We start from the raw sequence: 26,630 nt of genomic DNA, 5'->3' as shown, positions 1-26,630 counted from the left end.
CTTCTCTTTTTCTTTTTCTTCTGGATAAATTCTATATTTACCATACAGAAATGCATGTGCATGACACATACATAATGCATATCACATTCCGGCTACACTGTTTTGATCTTTGTTTATCTAACATACAGCGGGAATAAAGATTGCCATTCCTTGATTTTACTTTTGATTTGTTTTTATGATATTACTAATGCCGACGAAAAAGCTTTTTGGCATTCTGTCTAAATCTCGAACTCATTGTTATATAGAATATCGCATTCGTCATACAATTTATTCTGTACAGGCCCGCTACAAGGTGAAGAACTGCTCTGCCACTAGAGGTCATAGGTGGCACAATCCAGACGACAATGAAGTGAATCAGCCAGGTTAAAATATAGATCGTTGTTATTAGGAACATGATCAGGGTTGTTCGGTTCAGAATCTTCCGTTCAGACCGGTTCTTTCGGATAGCCGCTTGACCAGTTGTTTGGCTTGCAGCCGATACCTGACTCACCTCTTGAGAATGTAATTCATGCGCGTTGTTTGTGTCATCTTCCATCACGTCTGTACTCGGGCAGTTCTCGAGAGTCTCTTGTGTCGATGTTGGGCATACTTTGTTTCTAGGAATTTTCAATTGCTGGCGTACAGCTAAAGGATACGTCCCACTTGTGCACGTGTTTGTTACCATCTCTTTCTGACGGCGACGTCTACGTAACATTATCGTGACTTTCGAATAACAAACGACGACAATGACAAACATTGCAAGGAATGCAGCTGACAGAAATAGATCGAAAATAGTTGCTAGTACAATATTTTCCATATTCCTTACACAGTCAAGGCTTTCCATGTCTGCTGTAATGATTCCAATGCTCGGTGCTGAAAGAATAACACTTGATACAACCAAGGTCAAACAGATCCATTTAGCGTTTGATTTGGAATAATAACTGTTTAGTGGTTTACAAGTTTGAATATATCGGTCCAAAGCTGTTGCCGTGAGCAGAAATGTTGTTGATATACTTGTTAGATAAATAGAAAATGTTTCAAAACAGCACACCGACGAGGAAACAATCGATGTCCAAATAATTCTGAAACTACGAAGCACACTTAGACTGTTGTTGATTCCAGAGCAATAAAGCTCAAAAGCCGCCATCGCTAAAACTAGAAAGTCCGTACTTGTTTTGTCGCGGGTTTTCAACTGCACTACTATGATTAGGCTATTCCCGGCAATTCCAGCTATCGTCACTAGGGTCATAAAAATAATTCCAGATATATTTGCCCAGTCCGGAATATCCGCGTAAGTTCTATTCGCATTAAAATCTGATGCATTATAAATTGATGATGTGTTATTCTCCATCTTGAAATCCTCAACTTGTATGATCAAACCGTCTGAGAAACAATATATATATATCAAAAGAAAAGTATGGTAAAAGTATAGCGTAAAACCAATGTTTTGTCCTTTACCTATCAGAATAACTCGTTAGATTTATTTTAAATTATATCGGCTTCAACACGCGGCGTTATTCATGCTTAAGACGCCAATGAAAATTATATCTGAAATATAAATGAACATTCTTTATAAAAAACCAATTATATGTCTTAGCATGTTGTAGAAATAATTTTGTTTATCACATTGTTTTTTCTTTTGTTTTTTAAAGTAGATGATATCAGATATCAACTAGGCGGATAATGACTCTGGTGTTAATGCAAAACATAGAGCAAATAATCTTTTACTAAATCAGACTAATTTTGATTTATTTTCTTCATTTAGATCTGCATAACAGTTTTTAGCATGTTCTGAACAAACTTCATGTTTTTAAAACATGTTTAATAAACTGACACGTTTAATTCTGCAATAAATATTGTTAAAATGTCCCGCAATAACATTACATAGTTGTTCATTGTTATTGTATACAACCGAAGTTATGTCATTAATTGATTTTGTATTTACATTGCATCTATTTGTGCATTGTGTTGCGTTGTGATGTTTTGTTTTTTACTTTTTTGTACTGTATTGAGTTGTGGTGTTTTGTATTTTTATTGTATTTTATTGTGTAGTATAATGTTGCATTGTGCTGTGTTGTATTCAATTTTAATTTTTTTGCTGTGTTGTGTTGTGCTGTGTTGTGCTGTTCTTGATTGTATTGCATTTTGAATTGTAATTCATTGTATTGTTCTACATTGCATGGTATTGTTTGCATTGCAATGCATTGTATATCAAAGCTATTTATTCGCAAAAAAATATTTCTGTTATACTAATCTTTTTGTCGCACCAACACTGTAAAGATCATATGGTGATTTTCTAGTTTTACTGGTGGAGGAAGACTTCAGGTTTCCCTCAGTGCATTATTTCGGTAGACAGACGTTTCACTATTGAGACGGTTCACACCAAGACGATTCACACCAAGACGTTTCACTCCCAAATGGGAGTGAAACGTCTTGAAGACGTTTCACTCCCTTTATTATACCAAAATCATTTGGATACTTATGATATACTAAAATAGACCTAAAATTATTTAATGCTAGCATAGAGCTTTTGCGATATATGTCAAAAATTTTAATGGCCATTGAAATCAGAAATATCTTTAAATTAAGTTAGAAACACCGGGACTTTTTTAATATTTGTCATGTATAATCATTTTTTTGTGACTAAAATTCATTATTATGTAATCAAAACTTATGGAGAACTTTCTGTTTAAATTTGAACACTGATGCTTAAGTGCAGTGTTTATACAACTGATTTAATAGTGGTGTCAAACTGTTAGTTGATTGTCTCAGTGTTTATACAACTAATTAGGCGATGAGATAACACCACATTCACTTAAGTTTGTTTAATGGCTACTGTTTAATAAATTGATGAAGAAAGTAATTTTAAAAAATAATGTATTTTATACACATGTTTCGCATTTCATTGTTTTAGACCTACAAAAAATGTTTTAGACTTACAAAAAATCATTATAAATTATAGTCAATATTTTTAATATACTGAAATTTTTTATTATTTGAATAATATTAATTACTTACTGGTAGTGATTTTAATATTTAAACTGATACTTATAATATGTATTTGACATTGTCCTTTCTATGTTATTCTTTTTTTTATATTTTACTATAAATAGAATTTTCTTATGTTGTTACACTTATAATAAAAGTGATATTTCAGAAATGTGTCTTTCATTTACACCTCTTATCACAACCCATAATTAAAGAGTAATCTTCTAATAATTCGTATTAACAATACCACTGAAATCAACAAAATGAAACATTAAATTAAATTTCCTTTTTACACTGTTTGATATTAATAAAATTAAAATTTGTTAACTTTCTAAGTAAACATGTCTAAAAATTGGGAGTGAAACGTCCATACAATTGACAAAATGGGAGTGAAACGTCTAGGTGTGAACCGTCTTGGGAGTGAAACGTCTCAATAGTGAAACGTCTTGGGAGTGAAACGTCTGACATTCCATTATTTCTGATACGAAAGGGAACCAGACGTTTCATAAGGACGGGGGAAATCACGCCGTTCGTTTCCCAAACAAACAAGATGGCAGATGCCGCCGAAAAGTAGTGTTTTCCTCTTTTTTTTCCCATAATTCATGATGTCCTGGTGTAAAGGTACATACGATAACCTTCTCCACAATTTTCCGGACACACGGGACTTTTTGTCATGATGTTTCGTCCCGTACTTCATCTGAAATGCGCGTTACCAGATTCGAAGCGAGAGAATTTTCCACCGGTTTGATCCACGGAGGAGGAATTGTTACACGATGGATGGAGTTCTTATGATAACTGAAAGATTAATTTAGCACCTAAAAGTCACTGTTTAAAGATGAAAATTACCATTTTGACGAGTGTTTTTGCAGTATATACAATAGTTTTCTGACGAACTCCGTGACAGTTATCACAAGAACTCCTTGACAAGTTATCATAAGAACTCGATCGCTCGTGTAACACTTCCTCTCCCGTGTTGATCGTGATAACGTACGGCTTCTTCTCTCAAATTCACTGTTTCTTTTACATTTATGCATTTCGTGACGTTTATATATTTTGTATACTCGGCAGCTGTCAATTTACCAAAACATCTTACTTTTCTCTAAAAATGGATGTTGCTGTATTATAAATTCGATTTTAAGGCATCTGGCTGGTAATATGGGCGCATATAAACAGTTGTTTACAATATTACCTCGCTCAGGTTATATATGCAAACAATCGTTTATATAGGGCAAAACAAAACTATCAAAATATTTATAACTAATAATATAATCGTGACGTCATTGTTTTTGTTCAATCACACCTTGTAAAATTTACGGTATCAATTTACTTGGGAGTAAATTACGCCATTCCTTCATCAATTTACTGGGGTGTAAATAACACCACCTGTTGATCTTGGCAATTGAATATAACTATGCAACCAGCGCAAACTAATCTAGCAGTAACATGTGTGATCGTGGTCTGCATTGTTAGCTATTCAATCAGTTCTTATTTTTATTTTTCTTAAATGGTGAATGCTTTTGACAAGGTTGTTAAGCCGGAAAATGGTTAATATACATCTGGTTCATTAATGTTCCGAAAAGAGAAAATAATCTAAAGCTGCTTATGATGCTCGAAAAAAAAGCAAGCATCCATTCGTAATAACTTCAATCAATGGAGTTATTTTGATTGCTTCGTTTAATACAGAGAATTTTTAAATAAAAAATATTATCGTTAACTTGTGTTGATTAAAAGCCTTTTTTCTTTAACAAGCTTGTAGAAGCTAATGACTCCAAATTAAACCAACAACAAACCTAATGATAGAAAATCAGCGAGGAGAATTCAGTTACGCGACATTTTCAATTAGTATCAATTAGAATCGAGGTTGCCAAGTGGCTGAACAAAATAACACAATTTAAAACTACATAGCATTATGCATATATGCTACTATTCATAAAGCAATGTCGGGTAGCGACAAGACGCAAGACGAAAATGAGATTTGTTATGTTGTCGCTAGCGAAAACGCAACGTGCAAAAGTGACAATGCACATTACAATAAAAATACAATTTTTGGCTTTGTGGTTTAGGATTTTGACATCACTTTCTCTGCCATAAATCTGAGACATATATATTACTTATAAAATTAAGAATTTAATCTTAGATTATATTAATGTTTTGGTGAATGACAAATTCTTACAGCCACCACACGGCAAAAATATCACTAATGCGACTGTAAAATAGAGGAAAACAGCATCCCTAAAAAGTGTCCAACAAGTCAAAATCGAAAATGTTGCAGACTCGGTTAAATTCACTCTAACATCTCAAGATGTTCCATAAGCTAGACCCCCGCAATAGTAGCTGCCTTGGTTAGATGGAAAGTCAACTTTTTCTGCAGAAAAAAAGAAACTTTTTACTTTAGGTCAAAGTATTCTGTCATTGATTACATTTGATAATTATTCTTTGTTGAATGCTTTTATAAGTTATGTTGCTAACAGGTTTTTTTACGCTTTGGACTACTACACCAATAGACTATTTTCTAGAAAACTGGGTCTTAATAATTAGTCTAGTTGAATGCTTACCAATAAATCTGATTGTTTTACCTCGATTCTATATTTATTTCGTTTATTATTTTGAAACTGTCGCATAAAAATAAATTAAAAATCTGGATATCCCTCGGAAAAATTAATCACAACACAATTACATGAAAATTGACAGACTCGGTTTGATTGAGTCTGTACGTAATGAAAAAGTGCAACATTTCTCACACCCCTAGCACCGGCTTAAGCGGTACTCAAATTTCAACGAATCAATGATCACGAAGGACCAGAAATATTACAACACTAATTTGTTGTATATCATCATTTTGTCTCACAGTACAATATTGCAACCACAGTTTTAATTAAGAAGTTGCATACACGTTTTCATTACATGTATTACATTGCAGACTGTGTATGCAGGACTTGCATCTGTTTTGATTTATTAGCCCATTATTAGTAATAGACACGTCAAAATAAAAATTAAACTAAGCAGTCAGTATAGGGATTTTTCAAAATATCTTATTGGTGGTTTACATTTCTTGTTATATGATTATGTCAATGAAAAACATTTTCTTCTAGCTGATCGGGTTATTTTCGTTTTGGGTTTCGTTTGGGAAAAAGTTACCTTTCTAGCATGTAATTCTAACAAAGCTTTTTTTACTAACGGTATTGTTAAACATTATACTATGTGGACCTGTGACGAAGTTTGTAGAGCACTCTCTTTTCTTTTAGACAACATTTATGTCAGGTTTGGTAATACCCTATTTAAACAGATCATAGGAATTCCTATGGGTACTAATTGTGCACCCCTGGTCGCCGATTTGTTTTTGTACTTCTATGAAAGAGACTTTATGTTGAGTCTCTCTGAAGATAAACAACAAGATGTTATAGTCGCATTTAATAATACTTCCAGATACCTTGATGATATTTTTAATTTAGATAATCCTTATTTTGATCAAATGGTGTCTGACATTTATCCGCATGAACTACAACTTAATAAAATAGATAAATACAAAATCCCTAAAGAAAGCCCAACACGGCAAAACTGAAAATGTTGCAGGCTCGGTTTGATTGAGCCTGTTCATGGACGGTACTGGAAAGTGCAAATTACCGTCCACGCCCCCTAGCACCGGCTTAAGCAGAATTCAACATTTAAACGTGAAATAGTAAAATTTTGAATTTAGAAACATCCGCAAATGTGTTCATACGGCGGTTATCATGGAACCTTCAATGTGACACTTAAGTGCCATTCCATGAAAAGCGGCGTATGGTCCCCAAGCAATAAAAAGCGTGTTTAATAAAACGAACTCTTGAAATTTAATACATCATTTTTGGATCTGCATATTACTATCAACAACAATTCTATTCACACGAAAATCTATGATAAAAGAGATGACTTTGACTTTTGTATAGTTAATTATCCACATTTAGATGGAGACGTACCCCATGCAACATCTTACGGGGTTTATGTTTCTCAGTTAATTAGATTCGCTAGAGCTTGTAGCAACGTAAAGGATAACAACGAGCGTAATATTTTCATTACTAGCAAGTTTTTTAAGCAGGGCAACCGCTATCATAAATTACGGAAATATTTTACAAAAGTTTACAATCGTAATTTTGATTTAATTTCAAAATTCAATAGCGCTTTTAAACAATTCTTCGTAATCTGAATTTTATGGTGATGTGATTTACAAACCACTTTGTAAGATTTTTGGTCATAATAATTTTCTGCTGTTTTTACTAACATCATTAAACGTTTTATTAAAAGAGGTTGTGACCCTACTATTTTAAGACATACTGCATGTTTAGTGTTCAATCCTTTTACAGTTGGACACTACGCTTTCCTCTTTTGATTGCATCTGACGGACCAAGTGGGAGACTCTATGAGACGCTTTTTATTACTTGGGGACCATACGCCGCTTTTCATGGAATGGCACGGAAGTGTCACATTGAAGGTTCCATGATAACCGCCGTATGAACACATCTGCGGATGTTTCTAAATTCAAAATTTTACTATTTCATGTTTAAATGTTGAATTCTGCTTAAGCCGGTGCTAGGGGGCGTGGACGGTAACTTGCACTTTCCAGTACCGTCCATGAACAGGCTCAATCAAACCGAGCCTGCAACATTTTCAATTTTGCCGTGTTGGGCTTTCTTTAGGGATTCTGTATTTATCTATTCTATGATGGATAGTTCGTAAAGCCCTTTGGGACTGAATTGTCTTAATGTTCGTCTTCTGCCTTGCTTCGTCGGGCCCTTGTAGGTGATTTTCTTGTTGCTCTGTCTTCCTTTAGGACATTGAGTACTTTTGTTATGGTCATTGGGTTTACTTTTATATGTTTCTACATGATCATTTTAGTGTTTTACTTATTTAACCTTTTGTAACCATGACAACTGTTAGAATTTCACTTGGCGGGGATTCATTTTATTTACACTGTCTCGTTTATAGGAACATGGTGGGGCTAAGAGCGAGGTTTGGTGCACCATTAACCGGTTTAAACTCCCCAGCAGTCATTATTATGCTGCTGACCGTTCCAAGGCGGCGCCCCACTGTGTTCCTCAGATGTATGTCTATGTTGTTTCATACTGTTTTGGTGACACTTTTGCTTGTGTCCCTTGTTGTTTTCTCGTCTACGGTAAGTATCTTCCCCATTGCCTCTAGTTTTTATTTCTTTAATTACCCCCACCCCCCTTCCCCCGGTCTCCTGTCCCCTTTGTGGGCCTATTATTATTTTCTTTGAATTCCTAATCAGTTCCAAATTATTTATCATTTAATGATTAACCTGTCCGTGCTCTGTCTTTGCCCTGTCCTGTTTTTGTTCGGGGTCCGCCTGGGCTCCTTGCCGTTGGTTCTTGTTGCTGGGTCATATGGGGGTTGCGTTCATTGAACGCCGCCTTTCCTTGTTGATCTTGTTTATCATATTTTATTACTTTCATCACGTTAATGTTTTAAAATATTGAAAAGGCGGGATCCCTGGATCAAAAAATGAAAATTGCAGACTTGGTTTCATTGAGTCTGTTCATAGGGATAATGCCATAATGGAACAGTGCTCCATCCCAAAAGCTTCATGGGACATGATTAAGCGGTATTCATTCTTCAACTCTTAATAAGCTAGTATAATATAACTACAGCCTATGTTAACAATTAAAACTTAGTATCTTAGGTAGGTTTATCAATCTGGAAGATAAAATAAATGTGGACTTTGTATCAACATTTTAACAGATAAAGATACAACTGTGTATAAAGTAAAAGGGCGTTTTATTGATAATCTTAGTATGGCGAACCTTTCCACATAACTTAGCAATATGAGATGATATTTATCATTTAAAAGAGAAAAAGGAATAAGTTAAATGTCATTACAGGTGTGAAAGAAGTTTGAAACAAATTACTAATTATTATTTACTTGCTATGTTTAAAAGGACTGTAAAACGAATTTGGCACACTGTTATCCGTAAACAGACCAGTTCAGATAACACGTTTCAATGCAATTACTATAATATGGCTACTGGCGGACAAACAAATATGGATACTCTATCAGATGAAATATTTGATGTACTATGTTCAATGTGTAAAAATAAAGGCAAAAACTCTGAAGTGTAGATTGTCATGATTACTTTTGTAGAAGTTGTGTTCAAGTTCACAATGAAGTACCTGTATTAGCTTGTCACAAGGTGTTGGATAAATCTCAAGTTACGTCAAGAACAAGCGAAGGTGTGCGCAGGGCACCGGCAGAGAGATGTGACAGACACAGTCATAAACATATTGATATGTACTGTCAGAACCATGATAATGTTGGATGTTCTACATGTATGGCAGTTGATCATAGGTAAAATAATATATATACGTATTATTTTTTTTACAAACATATCTGAAATGTTCAATTTAAAAATGTTACAATAAATAACATAATATCTCCTCAGTCATCCCATAGCCTCATGTGTATAAACTGTCTGATCTTACTTTTCAGATTATGCAAGGATACATTCTACATACCAGAATTTCTCAAAACACACAATTACCTAGATTCACAAAGAGAAGTTCAAACAAAACTCAAGGAAATAGCCAAGGTTCTAACAAAACAAGCTGATAGATTTAAACAAGATAAACAAACGCTGCTAAAGAGGAAAGTAGAAATATTGGCTGATATCAGACAATTCCGTCAAGAAATCAATGAACTTCTTGACAAGCTGGAGAACAGTTCTATCGATGAGATAGAAAGTAAAGTCAAATGTATTGAGGACAAGATAGACGTTGTAATAAAACAACTACAGGCAAACAAGTCCATGATCACATCAGCTAATGATAAATTAGCATCTACAAACACAAATCAATCTGAAATGTTTGTGTATGTTAAGATGGCAGAGAATACGGCAAATGTTGCCAACAAATATATATCAGATATAAAATTAAAAAGTATTGTGGAAGACGTAGATTTTCAACCTAATAGGGCAATTCTTACACAGCTGGAACAAAAGAAAACCCTAGGTACACTATCAGAGAAATCTATAAAGACTGTTGACAATCTATTGAATATTAAAGGAGAACAATCATATAATGTAAAAGTTATGTCTGATAAAGAATTTTGCAATATCAGAAGTGTTTGCTGTATGGAAGATGGTACAATTATTCTTGCTGATCATCACAACAGGAAGCTTAAACGGCTACACAGTCAAACTATACTGGCACAGACTACTATGATCTACCTGGAAAGCCATGGCAAGTGTGTTTGATCAAATACACACAAATAGCAGTTACTGTTCAATCAAAAAAGGAAATTCACTTCATTTCTCTACTAGGAAGACAAATGAAAACAGTTAATTGGTTTAACACTGATTTTGTATGTCATGGCCTTGCATATGCAAACAAAAATTTATATATTTCAGACAGTCAGACATATGTATATATGTATACATTGTCTGGTAGGAAGCTTCATCAGTTCAGTAAGGATCAGTCAGGACGTAAGCTTTTCTCTGACATACACAGTTTAGCTGTAAGTCAGGATGCTACTAGGATTTATGTTGCTGACTACAATAATGGACTGATAGTACTGGACAACAATGGTCAGGTTATTTCATTATTTAATGATAGACAATTAAAGGGGGCTACATGTTGTTATCTCACCGAAGCAGGTGGTGTGCTGGTATCTGGATGTGGCTCCAATAATGTTTTACAGTTTACACCTGATGGCAAGCTGATGGGAGAGGTCATAAAAGATGATAGTAGAAAAGGGGGTATTTCATCATTGCTGATGGAAAAGATTTCTGCACCTGTACAGAAAGGAATACTGTCAGTTTGTTGTAATCAACAAATGACTAAGATATGTATTAGCAGATTGATCGATTACAACATTGTAGTTTATGATATTTCATCAGTTAAGTAATGCAAAGATCACCTTAAATTAATCAGGTGCAAAACATAAAATGTGAAATGAAAAACAAAGTCACTTAAAGGACTTCACAGACATGGTGAGACTATATACATATATTAAGATTTGTTGATGCTAGTTTAAGTCACTGTGAATATGTAAGAATAAAATTGCCACACCTTAAGATAAATTTTCGTAACAAATGTACATTTTTTATGTATATCCTAACTTCGACACCGTAATGTACAGTATCCAACAGTTTCATGCATTTCCAAGTACTACTTCTTTGGTAGCATCTAAAGTTTTGAATGTAATATATGGTAAAATTTGTCCAATGAGGGTCCGGTTTTTCAACATGGTGATCCTTGATTCGACACCCTTATTTAAGTTTAAGAATACATAAAACAATAAAGCACAAAATGAATTAATGCAGAATACATAACACTTTACGACCCGTTTACGACCCAAACATAATTATGAAAGAACAATATTCCAAAAATGTTGATCACCTCAGCTCTTTAACCAGTGAAAAATGTGTATGTTTAAATATGTCTTACACGCGTAATTTACAGTGAAATACTTAATTATCAATCTTTGAAGCCGAGATTCCAATATTATAGGGTCACCATTGTATGTTATTTGCTATGGAAAGGCTGGACACTGTTTGTTTGTTTGGGTTTTACGTCACATAGACACAGTATAGGTCATACGGCGACGTTCCAGCTTTACTGGTGGAGGGAGACCTCAGGTGCCCTTCTGTGAATTATTTCATACACGAACGGGCACGTGAGTAGAACTACCGACGTTTCGTAAGCTAGCTGGATTGCTTCCTCACATGAAAGAAGCCAAAGTCCCTATCGGGATTTGAACCCACAGCGGTGAGGGACAAGTGGTTTGAAGTCAACGACATTAACCACTCGCCCACGGACGCCCCAGTCTTAGTTTAAATCATCATCTGGATACATAATCGGTAGAGTTCATAGTCAACATTATTTATAGTTATTTAGGTACCTCTAGTGGCCCAAACTTATAGCATGTGTCCCACTTAATTAAAGGTACTGGTATTTGAATAACTGATCACAGCTAATGTTTTCCGGAAAAATTGTCTTCTAAAAGTGTTTTCCTTCCACTATGATCTTAGATCTGTCAATTTTCTTCACAACAGATAAGCGGATAACATGTAGACTATATAAATCTTATATAGTCTACCAGAACAATATGTATCGCCGTCAGTAACCGGGATTCGAATCTGTTGGTGCATTCCCAATAAGCTTATCAGCCAGGGCTGTTCTCGGTAGTGCTAAATAGCATTGCCAATAGTACCTCCTTTGATATAACACCACTTGAACTATAGAAGTGCGTAGAATCAACTTTGATGGCGAATATCTGCAATATTTCTTTTCATCAACTTGCCTCGACATGTATACACAATCAGACATATATGTAATTTAAATCACTGATATACCTATTGCTGAAGTTCATTTTAACCAAATGTTAATACTAAAAAATATTTCAAATAATGAAAATATATATGCGATACCTGAAACGTCAATTTAGAACATCGTTAATAAAGTAAGATTTGATGCTTATTCGTTCACAGTCAAATACAATGTAGGTAATGTCATATTTGGTCAGTTTGATTAAAGTGAGCTCTAAATTAGTTTAATTCTGTCACACGTGTCGAATTAACGAACAACCTCTAAAGTTTGGCTCTTTAGTTTGACAAACGCCTTGGTTGGAAATATAACTCAAGACACGGTTTTGATTGTCCAGTTTGAGGAACATCTTTAATGAATGTGTTTAAAAAGTTAACAATAGTATAATTTGACAAAAATTAAGAAGCGATTATACTTTTTTCATGGGTCGACCTCTAACATGTTTCTCTATGAAGTGAGTTTTGTTATTTTCAAATTTTCCAGCAAAACGTTCGTACTAACCAATGTCAGCGAAATTGGCGCCTGCACTGTGTGTTGTCCGAATTTTTTCATGGTGTCATCAAATGAATGATGGACGTAAGTGTCGATTAAATTTCTGTTAAAACTATGAGATTTTTTTCTATTATGTTTGTAAAAAGTGTAACATATTATACTAAGCAATAGAAATATTTCTCTTTAGCGCATACAGTTAAAAAAATTAGTCTACTCTCGGTAGTTTCAATAACAAGGTATTCAGGAAATCAGCATGGTAAAAGTTAGGCTGTGACAAGGTTTGAAAATTGGCCTTTGTTGCCAAACCTATCAACAGCACGAATAGCAAATATATACGGTTTGTCATTGCCAACTGTACTCCATAGAAACGTTTCAATTTCAGTTCCATTTGCACGTGCGTTGAATGTTTCTTGTATCACGTTACCTTGACCTTTGTAATCACCAGAGGAGAGATAGTTCAAAAAAAGACGAACGTCCTTGACCCCACAACCGACAACAAATTCGTAGATATCAGCTGTAAAGTAAAACAGGATCTAAAACACTAGATCTAAATGACGATGGTAAAATCTGGTGATGAATTATAATTGAGCCGCGACATGACAAAACCAACATAGTGCGTTTGCGACCAGCATGGATCCAGACCAGCCTGCGCATCAGCGCAGTCTGATCAGGATCCATGCTGTTCACTTTCAGTTTATCTACTTGTTAATATGGTTTGTAGGCGAACAGCATGGATCCTGATCAGACTGCGCGGATGCGCAGGCTGGTCCGGATCCATGCTGGTCGCAAATCCACTATGTTGGTTTTGTCATGACGCGGCTCATATATAAAACGTGCCATACATATTTGATCGAGCCTCCAAATGTTTTACTAAGATCTAACGCCAAGAAGCTCAGGGACATTTTTACATGTCAAGATTATAATATACAAGAGGGCCATGATGGCCCTGAGGTCGCTCACCTGTATATAGGCCCCCGGAGCGGGGCCAGTTTAAACCCCAGGGATTGTATTTGAACAAACTTTGAAGACACACCTTAGAAAATGTTTCATGATGTTAAATTTTTACTACACACATATAATGAAAAAACAATGACCTCCCCCCCCCCACCCTGCAGGGCCAATTTTAACCCAAGGGCTTTTATTTGAACAAACTTGGTAGACACCCATAAGAAGATGTTTCATGCTAAACATCTAAGTTCTAGCTCATTGGGTTCTTTAAAAGAAGATTTTTTAAGTTTTTACTATACACATATAGTTAAAAACAATGACATCCCAGGGGCGGGCCAGTTTTGACCCCAGGGCTTTTATTTGAACAAACTTTGTAGACACTTACTAGAAGATGTTTCATGCTTAATATCTAAACTCTAGCTATTTGGGTTTTTTCAAAGAAGATTTTTAAGTTTTGCTATACACATATAAGGAAAATCAATGACCCCCTGGGCGGGGCCAATTTTGACCCCAGGGCTTTTATTTGAACAAACTTGGTAGACACCCATTAGAAGATGTTTCATGCTAAATATCTTAGCTCTAGCTCTTTAGGTTCTCTAAAAGAAGATTTTTTAAGTTTTTAATATATGCATATAGGAAAAATCAATGACCCCCTGGGGCGGGGCCAATATTGACCCCAGGGCTTTTATTTGAACAAACTTGGTAGACACTCACAAGAAGATGTTTCATGCCAAATATCTAAGCTGTAGCTCTTTGGATTTTTTAAAAGAAAAAATTTAAAGTTTTTTCTTTCGGTTGCCATGGCAACCAGAGTTCTGCATGAAATTAAATTCTTTGAACAATTTTTAAAGGTGACCACCAAAGAAACATTCCTGTGAAGTTTTGATGAAATTGGCTCAGTGGTTTATTAGGAGATGTCATTTAAAGTAAAAGTTTACGGACGGACGCCGGACGAAAAGCGATCATAAAAGCTCATCCTGTCACTTTGTGACAGGTGAGCTAAAACTTATAAAAATATATTATGTAACCTGAAGCAAAGTTTTGGAATTATGGAATAACGTGTAAATTGTATTTGATTTATCATTACAGTAGACTGTGTGCATGATACAACAAAATTTGCAGGATTTGTATCTTGATTTTATCAAAATTAAACCACATCTTTGTATTTACGTTTTCCGTGATCATGGTCGTCGCCGGGAGCTGTCCATTCTAACACCATTGTTTTTCTGTATGGAACATACGTCACCGCTCTGAGATCAATAATTCTTGATGGTGCTATGACGTCAAAGATGAGGTCATTAAGATTCGAGGAACGCAAGAATATTGTTCCACCCGAAATTTGCCTTTGAATGTTTCCGTCTAATGGTATCTTTCTAACGGATTTTCTGACTGGATTAAGCTCTGAAACATTTCAAACAAATCAGAATACCGGTAATCACTTCTTGCTCATGTTTGGCAATTCGTGAAAACAACTGTACTTTAGCCAAATTTAGGTCTAGTATACTCAACAGATTATCCTTTACGTATCAAACTTAGACTAAATATTATGATTTGTATTTCTAGTCTGCGCGAAGTCAGTGAAACGAGACAGCCTTGGAAATTAGTGTTTTGGCTTTGTTTGTCTAAACTGTAGCGTTCACTTAAGAAAATGAAGAAGAAAATAGAATGTTTAGATCGAGCACTTCGTGATTTTAAAAATAATTCTTGCGAGTAGATGACATTCATATTTTATTCTAGATACCTTTCTAACAGCAGTGGCTTTAATAGCAGACCTTGTCGAGTGTAACTGCAGATAATTGCAGAACCTTTTTTACATTTTTGAGATTTTATGTATGCATCATATCTAGTATATTTTCCCCTAAAAATTGAAATACTTATATTTATACCATCATTAACGACTGACGCTGTTTCTTCTTTCCTGAAAACAGACCCAGAACCACCAGACGACACTATGAATGTCACGTGATACGATCCACTTAGTTTTGGCGCTATGTAAATACGCGAGTAAATGCCATCGTTCTTTGCTATATCAGCTCCTACGACAAAAAACACACAATATCTGCTAGTGACTGATCACTGGGTAAAATAAAATATCTAAGATCTCAAATATCATAAATTATGTAGGTTTACTTTCATAAACCTTACATTTATCTATCTCTATAAATAAGGAAAACAAAAGTTTCTTCTTACCGGTTTTGAGCATATTGAAACATTCAGTACAAAAGGTTAACCTTAAAAGGCAAAATTAGATTTATGCGAAGGTATCAATTTGTACGTTTTAATATGAAACCTTCTTTATAAATGCAAACCTCTTTATTCACCTTTTATGACAATAATAAAAGTATCTTGAACGCAACTTCAATTTCATACAAAATATTGTCATCGCATAAATAAGATTATCAACTACTAGTATTTAGATTGTATTCAAACTTCACGGGATTCTTTAGCTATTGTACCTGCTCCATTATCTAGAAGTGTCAAGTAATCCACTGTTCCATCTGGCGTCCCTACCTTTGCTGTGATATTAAAGCCTATCAAGGGACTCGCCCCTTGTGTTGCGTCAACATGAAGAATCACAGATGTATTTGTGTCGTCTGCAAATTTTACAGACTGCCGCAAGACTAGCGGGTCTTCGTGTTCAGCGATGTTTTCAGAAATAACTGTAACACGTACTTTTTGTGACGTCATCGATGATTGTGACAAGGTGTACGTCCATGTTCCAACCTGTAACGATTAAACTATCTAAGATAAAGTTATGTAAATAAAAACATTGATAAATCAAAATAAAAAATGAACAAGATCTATGTAAATAAACTCTAGGCAAATTAGGCGTGGTCTTTACCATGAAAGGAAGATAATTTTTTTTATTCTAAGCAGCATGCCTCCATATTCCAGCTAATTTTCATGAAATTTTTCAAAAATGTATACAAAAGTAAAACATTGTGAAGTGAACTAAGAAAAGTAATTAACACATTGCAAACGGCACTTTACAATCCACGTCAATGAACAAAAGGAGGTCAAAATGTGCAAAAAATAGCCTTTATTTGTTAGTCACGCAGTAGAAATATGGTGAAAAATACTGCAAAATCATCAATCGCACAAAACAATCACGTTAATTATAACATGAATCAGTTTACTTTTCTTTCAACTCTTAGTACAGTTTTCTAAAGTTTAATATTTTCTTAAACTATTTTGGCTAATATGGAGGCATACATCTATATACATGTTGTTAATAAATTGTCTCTGATTCTAAAGAAGTCGTAAAAGACGCGAGTTTTACCTGTATGTGCGGGAAATAAAACTGAATCGCTTTTGAAGTTTCATCAACAGAGTAAACGTTTGAGTCAGGTCCGTAGAGAGTACCATTAGGTGATGTTATACGAATGTAAGGCAGCTCTTCTTCAAAATGAAAGATGAATGAAATTTGCATTCCAAGAGTTTTATCTATATCAACTGTTCTTGAAACTGGTTCATTGCCTCGTAATTCAGTTTCCTCTTGACCTATCTATAAATTAGATAAAAAATAGTCTAATCAGTTAATGAGGAACGTACGTTATTAATGAAAATAACGTCATTGCTAAAATTGACCAAACGCGTCATGTAACGAGATTGATTGTTCAATAAAAAATCAGGAGTAAATGAGTTGATTTAATATATATCGATCCTATCATATGAAAAGGAGTGACTTTCAATATATGTCAATATATGTTGTAGTTTTTTTTTTGGTTTGAGAGATAGAGAATTTATGTTTCCAGTTATACCATCGACGGTTTATTCTCCCAAAGATGTATAAAACACTCCCAAAATACTTGCTTTCTTGTACGTCCCTAAATTCGTTTTATGATAATATACTAGTATATTGTTAGTTAAAATGTTGTGTGCCATGTTACATGGCACGTGATAAAGGGTTATATGCGTACTAGTTTTTTAACCCGCAAGGTGAGGGTTATATTGCAAACATCAATTTATACGATGCCATATAACATGTCATACATATTAATAACAAATTACAAATGCAGCAAAATTACTTTATTTGTAGAAAAAACGGAAACCAATTAACAAGTTGAGAGCAGTCGTGTATAAAGATTATATTCAAACCTGATGTTTATCCAATGAAAAGCGAAATTACAATCCTGCAATAGTTTACAAAATGACCACTCGTGTAATATTCAATAGTTTACTGATTATCATTTAAATCGGATTTAGGAAAGTAATGATGAATCTGTTCTTCAAGATGACGTATTTATCACGTTGTAAAAAGAAAAACGTACCAATACAGTTTTTACGTTATCTACCAAAAGTACATTTCTCAGTCTATCTAAAAGTGTATGGCCTATAGCTCCTCCAGTATGGTGCAAGCTGAAATGTTCTGAAACAAAACTATTATTTAAAAAGCTCCGCAGATCATGTAATGAGATGAACTAATCTTATCATTTTAATTAAATAATTTTACCTTCCCTAACCTGTAACTTAAAAAAGATAATCACTTCCGTTCCTAGTCTGAAAAGTAAAGTATTTGTGGAATGAAAATCTTTAAGATTAAACATAAAAAAAGAAAAAACACTTTAAAAGAAGAAATAAATGATGTGAAATGGGAATACACGACTACATAGAGGATATTTGTTTGTTTGTTTGTAAGATGAAATTTCATTTCATCGAGTGGGCTTTAAAAACAGTATTCTCACGAGTGGCGTAGCCACGAGTGAGAATACTGTTTTTAAAGTTCACTCGATGAAATAAAATTACCTCTTACACAACAAACAAACATTTTTTTTTTATTTTATGCTTAAAAACAAGTTAAAACGAAATTTCCTTAATATTTACGTTAATATTAAAATCTGTTTCCCCATTTAGAGCCTCAAAAAAGTCGAATTTCTCATTAAATACAAGAAGTCATGGGCTGAAAAATAAGTTCCACAATCAACGTTAAATGGTGTTGATAGTATTCATTTTATTTAAAAAAAAACATGTCTGATCGCATGTTTATATAATAAAAACAAACAATTCTAGTAGGAGAAAAAGTCCAACCATCCATCCATATTTCTGTTACTGACTGCGAATTTATATTAGACCTGGCTACGTTAAATGTAAGCGGCCGCCATTTTTAAAGTTGTGTATTTCACTGGAGGAAAATAATTGTGTTTGATTCAGATGGATATCATTTGGATTTGTTAGTCATACACCTTTTTAAAAGAAAGAAAACTTATTTGAGGATTGTAACAGACAATAAATAAGTGTTGACAGATGTGTAAACATTCAAAAAAAGTGGATAGGAAATTGGAAAACTTGGAAGCCTTGCGAACGCTGGGTAAAAAATGTTTACATATTCTTCGACTGAAAGCTGCCATTGCTTTTCAAGTTTTCATAAAGCATACGGCAGTTTTTGCTCGTAGGATACTTAAATATTCCCAAATGTCATCAAGAGCAGTTTTGCATGTGGAAGGAATGTATTTTTCAGACTGTAAAAATGAAACAAAAAATTAAAGAGACGATATTTGGTGATTGGTAATTTGAATGAATAGAAGTAACTTACTGTAAGTTTTCTTCTTTTTATTACTTTTGACATATAAGTTATCAATTTCAGCTTTGCTTTTCTTTAAACAGCCTGACATTGTCGGAATAGTCAGCAAAAATAAATTTGAGGTACCAAATGGGGAAAATCTTAAAAAAGTAGTTTCGTCATTGAAAAGTGTGAAATTATATTTTGATAATTTTCATTGTGAAATTATCAAATATGATTTTTACGGATAAATCATTAATCCACTGAAAAGCATAAAATAAAATACTATAATACCAAAATGATCTAGATGTTTTGTTGTTGTTGTTGTTTTTCCCAAACAGAAGGAACGGAGTTGACATTTTGCTTTGAACTGCTAAAGCCCTCAACTTGCTTTCTGTCAATTTTTATATGAAGTTCAAAAAACGTAAGCAAAAATCTGTAGAGGATTAGAGGCAAAACAATCATATTATTTAAATGAATGTGACTTTTTATCATTATTTATCAAATGTATCATGTAGTATGGTATTGTCACAAGCATCTCTGTGTAACTTTTCTATATACCATGGTGGTCGTTGGTCATCTCGTTCGGATCGCCAGAAACCACAGAAACCTTCAAACCACTTTTACTTTTGTCAGTCAGAATCTGCTTCATGTTTTCAGTCAAGGTGTCTGTTACAATAACTAGATCGCCATCATTTATTTCGTCTAGAGTTTTATTCTGTAATCATACAAAGTATGTTATGATATAGGTATAGCTAATTTATTTTAAAACTTTAGTTAGTGTAGTACGTCTCCATTTTTATTTTAATTTTCATATTCAGACGGTATTGATCGTCTGTAAGTTCAATACTGAATTTATTGAACGAATTCAATAAATTCAGTAATGACCCTACACAAATATATTATTCTCTTTATCATATACCCAAATTAAAAAACCGTTTAAAGTGAAAAACATCACCTTTTATTGACGCCCTATAGTAAAGTGTCACGTTATTAACTGCATGAAGTATTAAAAATCTTACTCAAGCATAATAAATGATTTAAATAATTAGTTTTATTTAAGTATTTTTACAATTATCAAAATTAGCAAATGCATGTGCTTTCATATCAAAATATGGGCTTTTTATACTGTTTAAATAATAAGATGTTTTTTTAAACTAGATGAACTGTTTTGTCTGTAGTATTTAAGGATTCATGTGTATTTCAGTTGCAGGTAAAATAACTTTTTTTGTTGATAGTACCCCTTGTGAGTACAAGAAAAACACATTAAAATATTGACCAAAATTCAAAGTGTTTTCGCGTCTAAAAAGCTGAATACATTGATAATATATAATACTTGAAATGTCACTGAATCATCAAGTTGTTCGCTTTTTTCTCTTATGTTTCTTTTTGAAGATATATTCAGAGATAAAATGTCTTTCTTTTTACATTTAACTTTATTGAATTTGTTAAGCCGATCATTTAATAATAAGGACATAAAGGTCACCTTCTATGTTTATCATCTTTTCTTCAATAGACTCTTCTTTCACAATTTACCGATAAAAACGGACCACCAAAAGTTGTTTCAAAAATATCTTTTCAAACAGCATAGAAAAGATGATAAATCTTTAATAAAAAATCTACTTCAGAATCTTATCTTATTTTAGAGACGTAGAGATTGTTTTGAAAATAGACAACTAATCCGTTCTTTTTGCCACTATAACTTTGACCTGTATCACTGGGCGTTATCTTGCAATTTAATAGAAGATATGGCTAAACAAAGTGTCGCGTATACAATTCTTTTGTTCCATACTGTGAGTGACGCTCATCTTTACATATCAAAGGTTCAATTTGCTTTTATCAAAATTTCTCATTTTTATAACCATCTCGTGCAATTTCCTGTCTTTTTATATCAAATGAAAATGATCAATCAGATCAGATAATTACATGTACAAGAATCAAAGAACGAAATACATTAAAAAATAAAAAGAAATGATTTGATTTCTTGAAGATCTGACAGTAAAACTATCTTTACCAAATCAAAGATAGTCTTTATAAAAATATAAAAAAGGAAAATTGTCTTCAAGGGGACAAATAAGGTTCAATACACATATCTCTGTTTTATGATAGAAATAGTTCTAAAATCAATTTCTATTATTATCATTATCTTCTTAATTGTCTTCTTATAGAGTTTTCTTTTTCTGTTTGTTTTTTGTTGTCGTTTTTTTGTTTTTTTATGGGGGGGGGGGGGGGGGGGGCTTATTTGCGGGTATGATTTGTATTTTTTTTTGAAGTCATAAAGTGTAACGTCTTACCAAGGAATTACTAGTGGCATATTTTACAATTGATTTATACAATAGATACTGTTTAAATATCGTTTGCGGCAAGATGGTAATACTTTAATCTGATTCTTGTTTACATACGAAACCATCATAGTTGAATATGCATTTATTTTCTTTCTTGGTCAAATACATATTTTTGGACTACATCAGTAAATAAACTGTCTCTTAAAATAGTTTTATCCAATTGAATCAAGTTGTAACAACATCAATATTTTTGTTGTAAATACCTTATTAACACTATCAAAGTTTTGTTCAAACCGGTCCTGTTCATTTAACGTATTGCTCTTGTACAACTTGTGACCATTGCCTTCATCAAATATTCCCTGCATACTGGTCATTTCCTCTCTAAGAACTGATAACTCTAAATCTGTCTTTGAAGCTTCGTGTTCTAAATGTTGGAGTGTTTGTTCAATTTTGTTTGAAAGTGGCCCCTGTCACAAATATCAGAAAATACATCATATCTAACTACAATAGTTGTTTTTGTAACACCCAGAAGGTAACATCTATTAGCAAGAGATACTTAATATTAAAGTAAAGCATGGTTAGTAAAAAGGATTTAACCGAAAATTTTCTCACAAGGACAAAAACTTAGATTAATGAATACATACGTGGCTTAGTCATTTTAAGTAAGAGTATATCTTTAATAGTTTTTAAAAATGTATAAATGTATCATAAAATAGTAAAACAGCACCGCCTTAATGCTTAACTTAATGTCGAATTAAGAAACATAAAAAAAAAATCACAGATATACCAGTATTTATATTCATTCATCTTTCATCCATATTTCATAAAATATATATTCAAGGTCATGATAATAAAATATACCTCTGTCAATAAAGATGGGTTGATTAAAACGGCAGCGCGGCGTTTCCGTGAAGTGGCTCTCATAACGATAAAAGTTGGTTTAATTTGATCATCTGATAAAGTCGTTGGAGCGTTAATACCACCCCTAAAATCATCGGTTTCAGTGATGATTCCCCAAGTACTCTTATGTCCACACAGTCGGTTATGTTTACTGGGAGCCTCGCTGTTATGAAATGTGGCGTAGTCTTTTGGATCGTCTCCACAGAATGTAACAAGCTGTGTTAGACAATGGCCGTTTAAAGAGTTTTAAGACTTACAAAGGTTTGGCATGTGAAAATGTTTTATACAAAAGCTACGCATGAATTTAAGGATGTTTATATAGTTTTCAGTCGAATCGGTATCGACAAAATGAACAAATATATATACATAAATATATATATTGAAGCAGTTTAAAATACTTTTTAATACTGCTACACATTTGTGTCAGGATATGGATTGAGTACTTATGATGTAAAATTAGTTTTTTGTTGTTGTTTTTCTTAATCCTATAAGTCAATTCTGGTTTTATCCTGGGTTAAACTGTTTTTACTCAACTGCTAGAATACAGTTGTTAATCTAATTTCTAAATATGTTTCATTAAATCAAACATATTATCCGTATTTTACAACCATTTGTAGTGTGGGGTATATTCTCTTTTCTTTTTCTTCTCTTTTATAGGATTTTAAAAATAAATAAGATTAACAATAATATACTAGTTCTTATATGTTTTAAATGTAAATAAATTGTTTGTGATAATAGTTACATATGTCTCTTCAATTGATTGGTCTTACATGTATTTTAAATGTATATTTTTTATGTACAGTATTTGTAAATGTGAGAAAGAGACTGAAATAAACGAATAATAATAAATATGATATTATTGAACAAAGGTTGTTTGATTGAACGTTTAAAAGGATTGGTATTTCATTCTGTGTGATTTTCGAGGTACAACCTTGACACTCATATAAACACTATATTATAAAGAAAACATACATCTAATACTTTTACTTAATTACTATATGATTTAAAATTACTTTACGACACCTCTTGAATAAACTGATGGTCCATTATCGATGCCTTTGTTCGCTGATGGTTTGGATATGGTCTCCATTGACAATCAGCGTGATATAAACCTGTTTTATCATCTATCGAAGCAATTACGTGTTGTCTGTCTGCTAGAAGGTCTGTGAAAAGCAAAAGCACTACGTTAAGTGACATATCTTTTTTTTAAACAATAACAAAAACCAAAAGAAGCCAAATAAAAAGTGTTACTTCTTTCGTTTTGTCTGAATACATTTGATATCAGTTGTTATGTTTTTTTCTTATATAGGCTATTTTGGTCTATCAACATTGCTAAATAAAAATAAAACTGTATCCCTAATAATATTAATAAGCTATTGCACATTGTGTCTAATTAGCGGATGTTTTCAACCTACGTGAGTAGCATATTGTGTGTCGAGCATCATTTTTTTGTACCAATCCTCGGATCATGATCGTGCATCTTATGGCTTCTGGTTGGCCAACTGATGGCGACATGTAAAAAACATTCTCCCCTTCTTCGGCGTATTCTTGAAATACTCCCCATCTAAATTGTGCAAAAGCATGGACAAAGAACTTTGCTGAAAATGTTCGGATAATTAAGCATTTATAGTTTTAATTGCCGATGATATGGTGACATTAGGTGAAACCTCCCAAGTATTTTCAAATGCATTCAGGTAGATGGCATAAATATTGTTAAAATCGGGGATTAGAAGGTAAATTTATATAAAGCTAAAAATTTGTATTTGGGAAAAGAGGGGTTAATTAAGAAATACGTTTTGGTTATACGAGAATAATGATATTGAATGAGGAATACGGTAAATGTAAAGCTTTAACATGTAAAGCGTTAACGGGGCTAAATGTTTTTGCTTTTTAATTGTAAAAAAAGAATATTTTTTACAAAATCCCGAGTTATTATGTCAGCTGTTTGATTCATTTGTTTGAAAATGAAATTGAAATGATACATTTAATATTTGTTTTTTTTTGTCAGTAAGGAATACTGCTTACTAGTGTGCATTGAGATCTAGATTGTTGATTTAAGTTGCACACTTACAATATTATTTTACACTCAGTTTATCAGCTAGCATTGAATGATTGACATGAAAGATTATATAACCTTGTAGCGTATGTTTAAAAAAAAACCTTTGCATGACTATGGTTTTACATATGTTTGGAATATATAATTAATTTTAAAATCTTTAATTTATTCCTGTAATTAGACAGCGAATTATTGAATGTTTCATACAAGAATGATATGTTTCTAATGAATCAAATGATATAAATGTGTGCATATGATAAATTCTTAAAACGAAGATTAGCTGGATATGCTGCCTGAACAATTGAGACGACTAATTACTAAATTAAGAACCATTTCAAACAACTTATTAAGGATGCAAACTTGAAGATGTTCTTGAATTAGAATACAGAGAAATATACGCTACTGTCAATGTTGTAATATAAGAGACTTAGAAGAAGAATTTCATTTTTATTCTTATACAAGTATTCTTAGCCTTAAAAAGATATCGGTATTATTTTGTAAGTCTAATTATGTATAAAATCATTGCACTGTTGCACAGCTATGTAAACTAGCAATTACAAAAAGCTATTGCTGTAAGAACTTAAATTTCAAATAATGTTCAACGATAAAAAAAAATTTTTTTTTTTTTATTTTTCATCTTGGAGGGTTTTTTATATTTGTTCATTTTCATTTAAATAAGGCTTAATAATTGCCATAAAATGATTTTGTTACTCAGAAGTTATGACGTATATGATGATGTACTATGTACAAATCAAAAGAAATAAAAGTTCTGTTCTGATCTGCTCTGAATGATCATATAAGAATTTTAACAAAACACTTTAATTTCGCTATAATGTAACCGCGTCAACAAATGATTTGTTTTTCTCACCAGGGTTATTTAAATACGGGTCCGCTCTTGGTGTAGTTAGAAATTCTTTAGTCAAAAGAACATGGACTCCTTGTTTACCGCAACCATCATATGATCTTGTTTGTGGTATGCTCCTCTTGCCTCGGATTGGATCTGTTATAATGACGTCAGCAAACCTTAAGTTTTCGCTCGTGGGCGTCTGGTAAGAGCCGTCGTTTGACCAGGTAGAAGGAAGTAGGATTTTTATTTCTTTTAAAAATGCTCGTTGTTTTGTAGCAACATAAAGAATTTTTGATGCTTTTATCATTTCATCCTATTAAAAAGTAAATGTCATATTTTTGTATGATGGCTATAAATTCTTCTCACCCGTATAAAATTTCTAATCCTGACAATATACTATTAGGTCCACCGAAAATAATAGCAACAAAACAGTTTTACAATTTAGTCTAAGAATGTTATCAAAATAAATTAAGTTACCCCTTTAATTTATGTATTCCATCACTATTCCAATCCTCAGATAAGCGTCATATAAATTTATCATATGTATACATGATATATATCATACCGGTATAAAAGAAAATTATTCAATTTCATGCAAAATCAAAATCATAGATTTTACCATGTGAACAGTGAGTTTAAATATGAGGAGAGGAGAATAAAAACTTTAATACCTTTAATGTATCAATGAGCGTCTTATCCTCCGGAACACTTTCATGGATTGCAACAACGACGTTTGTAAAACCATTGTTTTTTAAAACAATAGTTGATGGTCGGCTTAGGCCAAACGCTGGCTTAAATAGCGCGAGCATGCATATTCCGACAATAAAAACAACCATTCTCAAAAACTTTGACATGATCTCTAACTCGCTTCTGTTATCAAAGTTTTCAGTCAGATAAATCAAATCAAATAAACTGAGTTCATTCAATTTTTCTTTCCAAAACCTTACCAATTTATTATGAAACGTTTAAAGCGATAAAGATAGTCCTGTCGTGTTGATAAGTAACCCTCTTTTTAGTGCATACAATATGTATATCCGCCTGCATTAAGGGGGTAAATCAACAGGTTATCTCGTCCGCGTGCCGTTATCACCACGAGCAAACTGCACGAGCCTTCGTTGTCTTGTTATTGTAAATAAATTATATTTTGTTTTGAATTTGAACGATATTTTATTTACTCTTATTCAATATGTTTGATGATATAAAATGATAATGTCAATATTTTTTAACTTTGACACCTTTAAATTACGTATGGACAACTTTTATGTTTTCATGATCAGTAAGTAATATAGGAAACATACTTTGTTCAAGACCCATTAAGTC

At 33.0% G+C, this 26,630-nt stretch overlaps 3 protein-coding genes across 3 annotated transcripts; 1 reads left to right on the top strand and 2 right to left on the bottom strand.

The window, feature by feature from the left end:
* Positions 1–184: 184 nt before the first annotated feature.
* On the bottom strand, positions 185–1,330 carry LOC132742384 (atypical chemokine receptor 4-like). The gene has a single exon (XM_060730776.1). The coding sequence runs from the start codon at positions 1,328–1,330 to the stop codon at positions 185–187; it is 1,146 nt and encodes a 381-aa protein (XP_060586759.1).
* A 7,410-nt stretch (positions 1,331–8,740) lies between these two features.
* LOC132742364 (uncharacterized) lies at positions 8,741–10,211 on the top strand. Its single transcript, XM_060730739.1, has 2 exons — positions 8,741–9,307; positions 9,449–10,211. Exons 1-2 carry the CDS (start codon positions 9,249–9,251, stop codon positions 10,209–10,211), a joined length of 822 nt encoding a protein of 273 aa, XP_060586722.1. The 5' UTR covers positions 8,741–9,248.
* Positions 10,212–12,588: 2,377 nt separating this feature from the next.
* LOC132742368 (calcium-activated chloride channel regulator 1-like) lies at positions 12,589–26,327 on the bottom strand. Its single transcript, XM_060730743.1, has 13 exons — positions 25,982–26,327; positions 25,332–25,623; positions 23,823–24,005; positions 23,431–23,570; positions 22,369–22,623; positions 21,771–21,974; positions 19,784–19,940; positions 17,994–18,091; positions 17,003–17,227; positions 16,179–16,446; positions 15,609–15,758; positions 14,893–15,123; positions 12,589–13,288 (listed from the first exon to the last, which is right to left on the bottom strand). The coding sequence occupies exons 1-13, from the start codon at positions 26,162–26,164 to the stop codon at positions 13,038–13,040; spliced, it is 2,637 nt and encodes an 878-aa protein (XP_060586726.1). The 5' UTR covers positions 26,165–26,327; the 3' UTR covers positions 12,589–13,037.
* Positions 26,328–26,630: the final 303 nt, after the last annotated feature.

Source organism: Ruditapes philippinarum, unplaced genomic scaffold (assembly GCF_026571515.1).
Source record: "Ruditapes philippinarum isolate M1 unplaced genomic scaffold, ASM2657151v2 ctg1363_1_1_1_1, whole genome shotgun sequence".
NCBI lineage: Eukaryota > Metazoa > Mollusca > Bivalvia > Venerida > Veneridae > Ruditapes > Ruditapes philippinarum.
This window is presented reverse-complemented; position numbering and strand designations above follow the sequence as displayed.

What these genes read in the sequence shown, in the direction of transcription:
- LOC132742384 (XM_060730776.1), bottom strand. Translation starts at nt 1,330, where the DNA reads ATGGAGAATAACACATCATCAATTTATAATGCATCAGATTTTAATGCG.
- LOC132742368 (XM_060730743.1), bottom strand. Translation starts at nt 26,164, where the DNA reads ATGTCAAAGTTTTTGAGAATGGTTGTTTTTATTGTCGGAATATGCATG. An exon ending in CGCTCATTGATACATTAAAG is followed by an intron (nt 25,624 to 25,981) that starts GTATTAAAGTTT and finishes ACTTTTTAATAG; the next exon opens with GATGAAATGATAAAAGCATC. An exon ending in ACTTCTAGATAATGGAGCAG is followed by an intron (nt 15,759 to 16,178) that starts GTACAATAGCTA and finishes TTTTTGTCGTAG; the next exon opens with GAGCTGATATAGCAAAGAAC.
- LOC132742364 (XM_060730739.1), top strand. Translation starts at nt 9,249, where the DNA reads ATGTACTGTCAGAACCATGATAATGTTGGATGTTCTACATGTATGGCA. An exon ending in TGTATGGCAGTTGATCATAG is followed by an intron (nt 9,308 to 9,448) that starts GTAAAATAATAT and finishes CTTACTTTTCAG; the next exon opens with ATTATGCAAGGATACATTCT.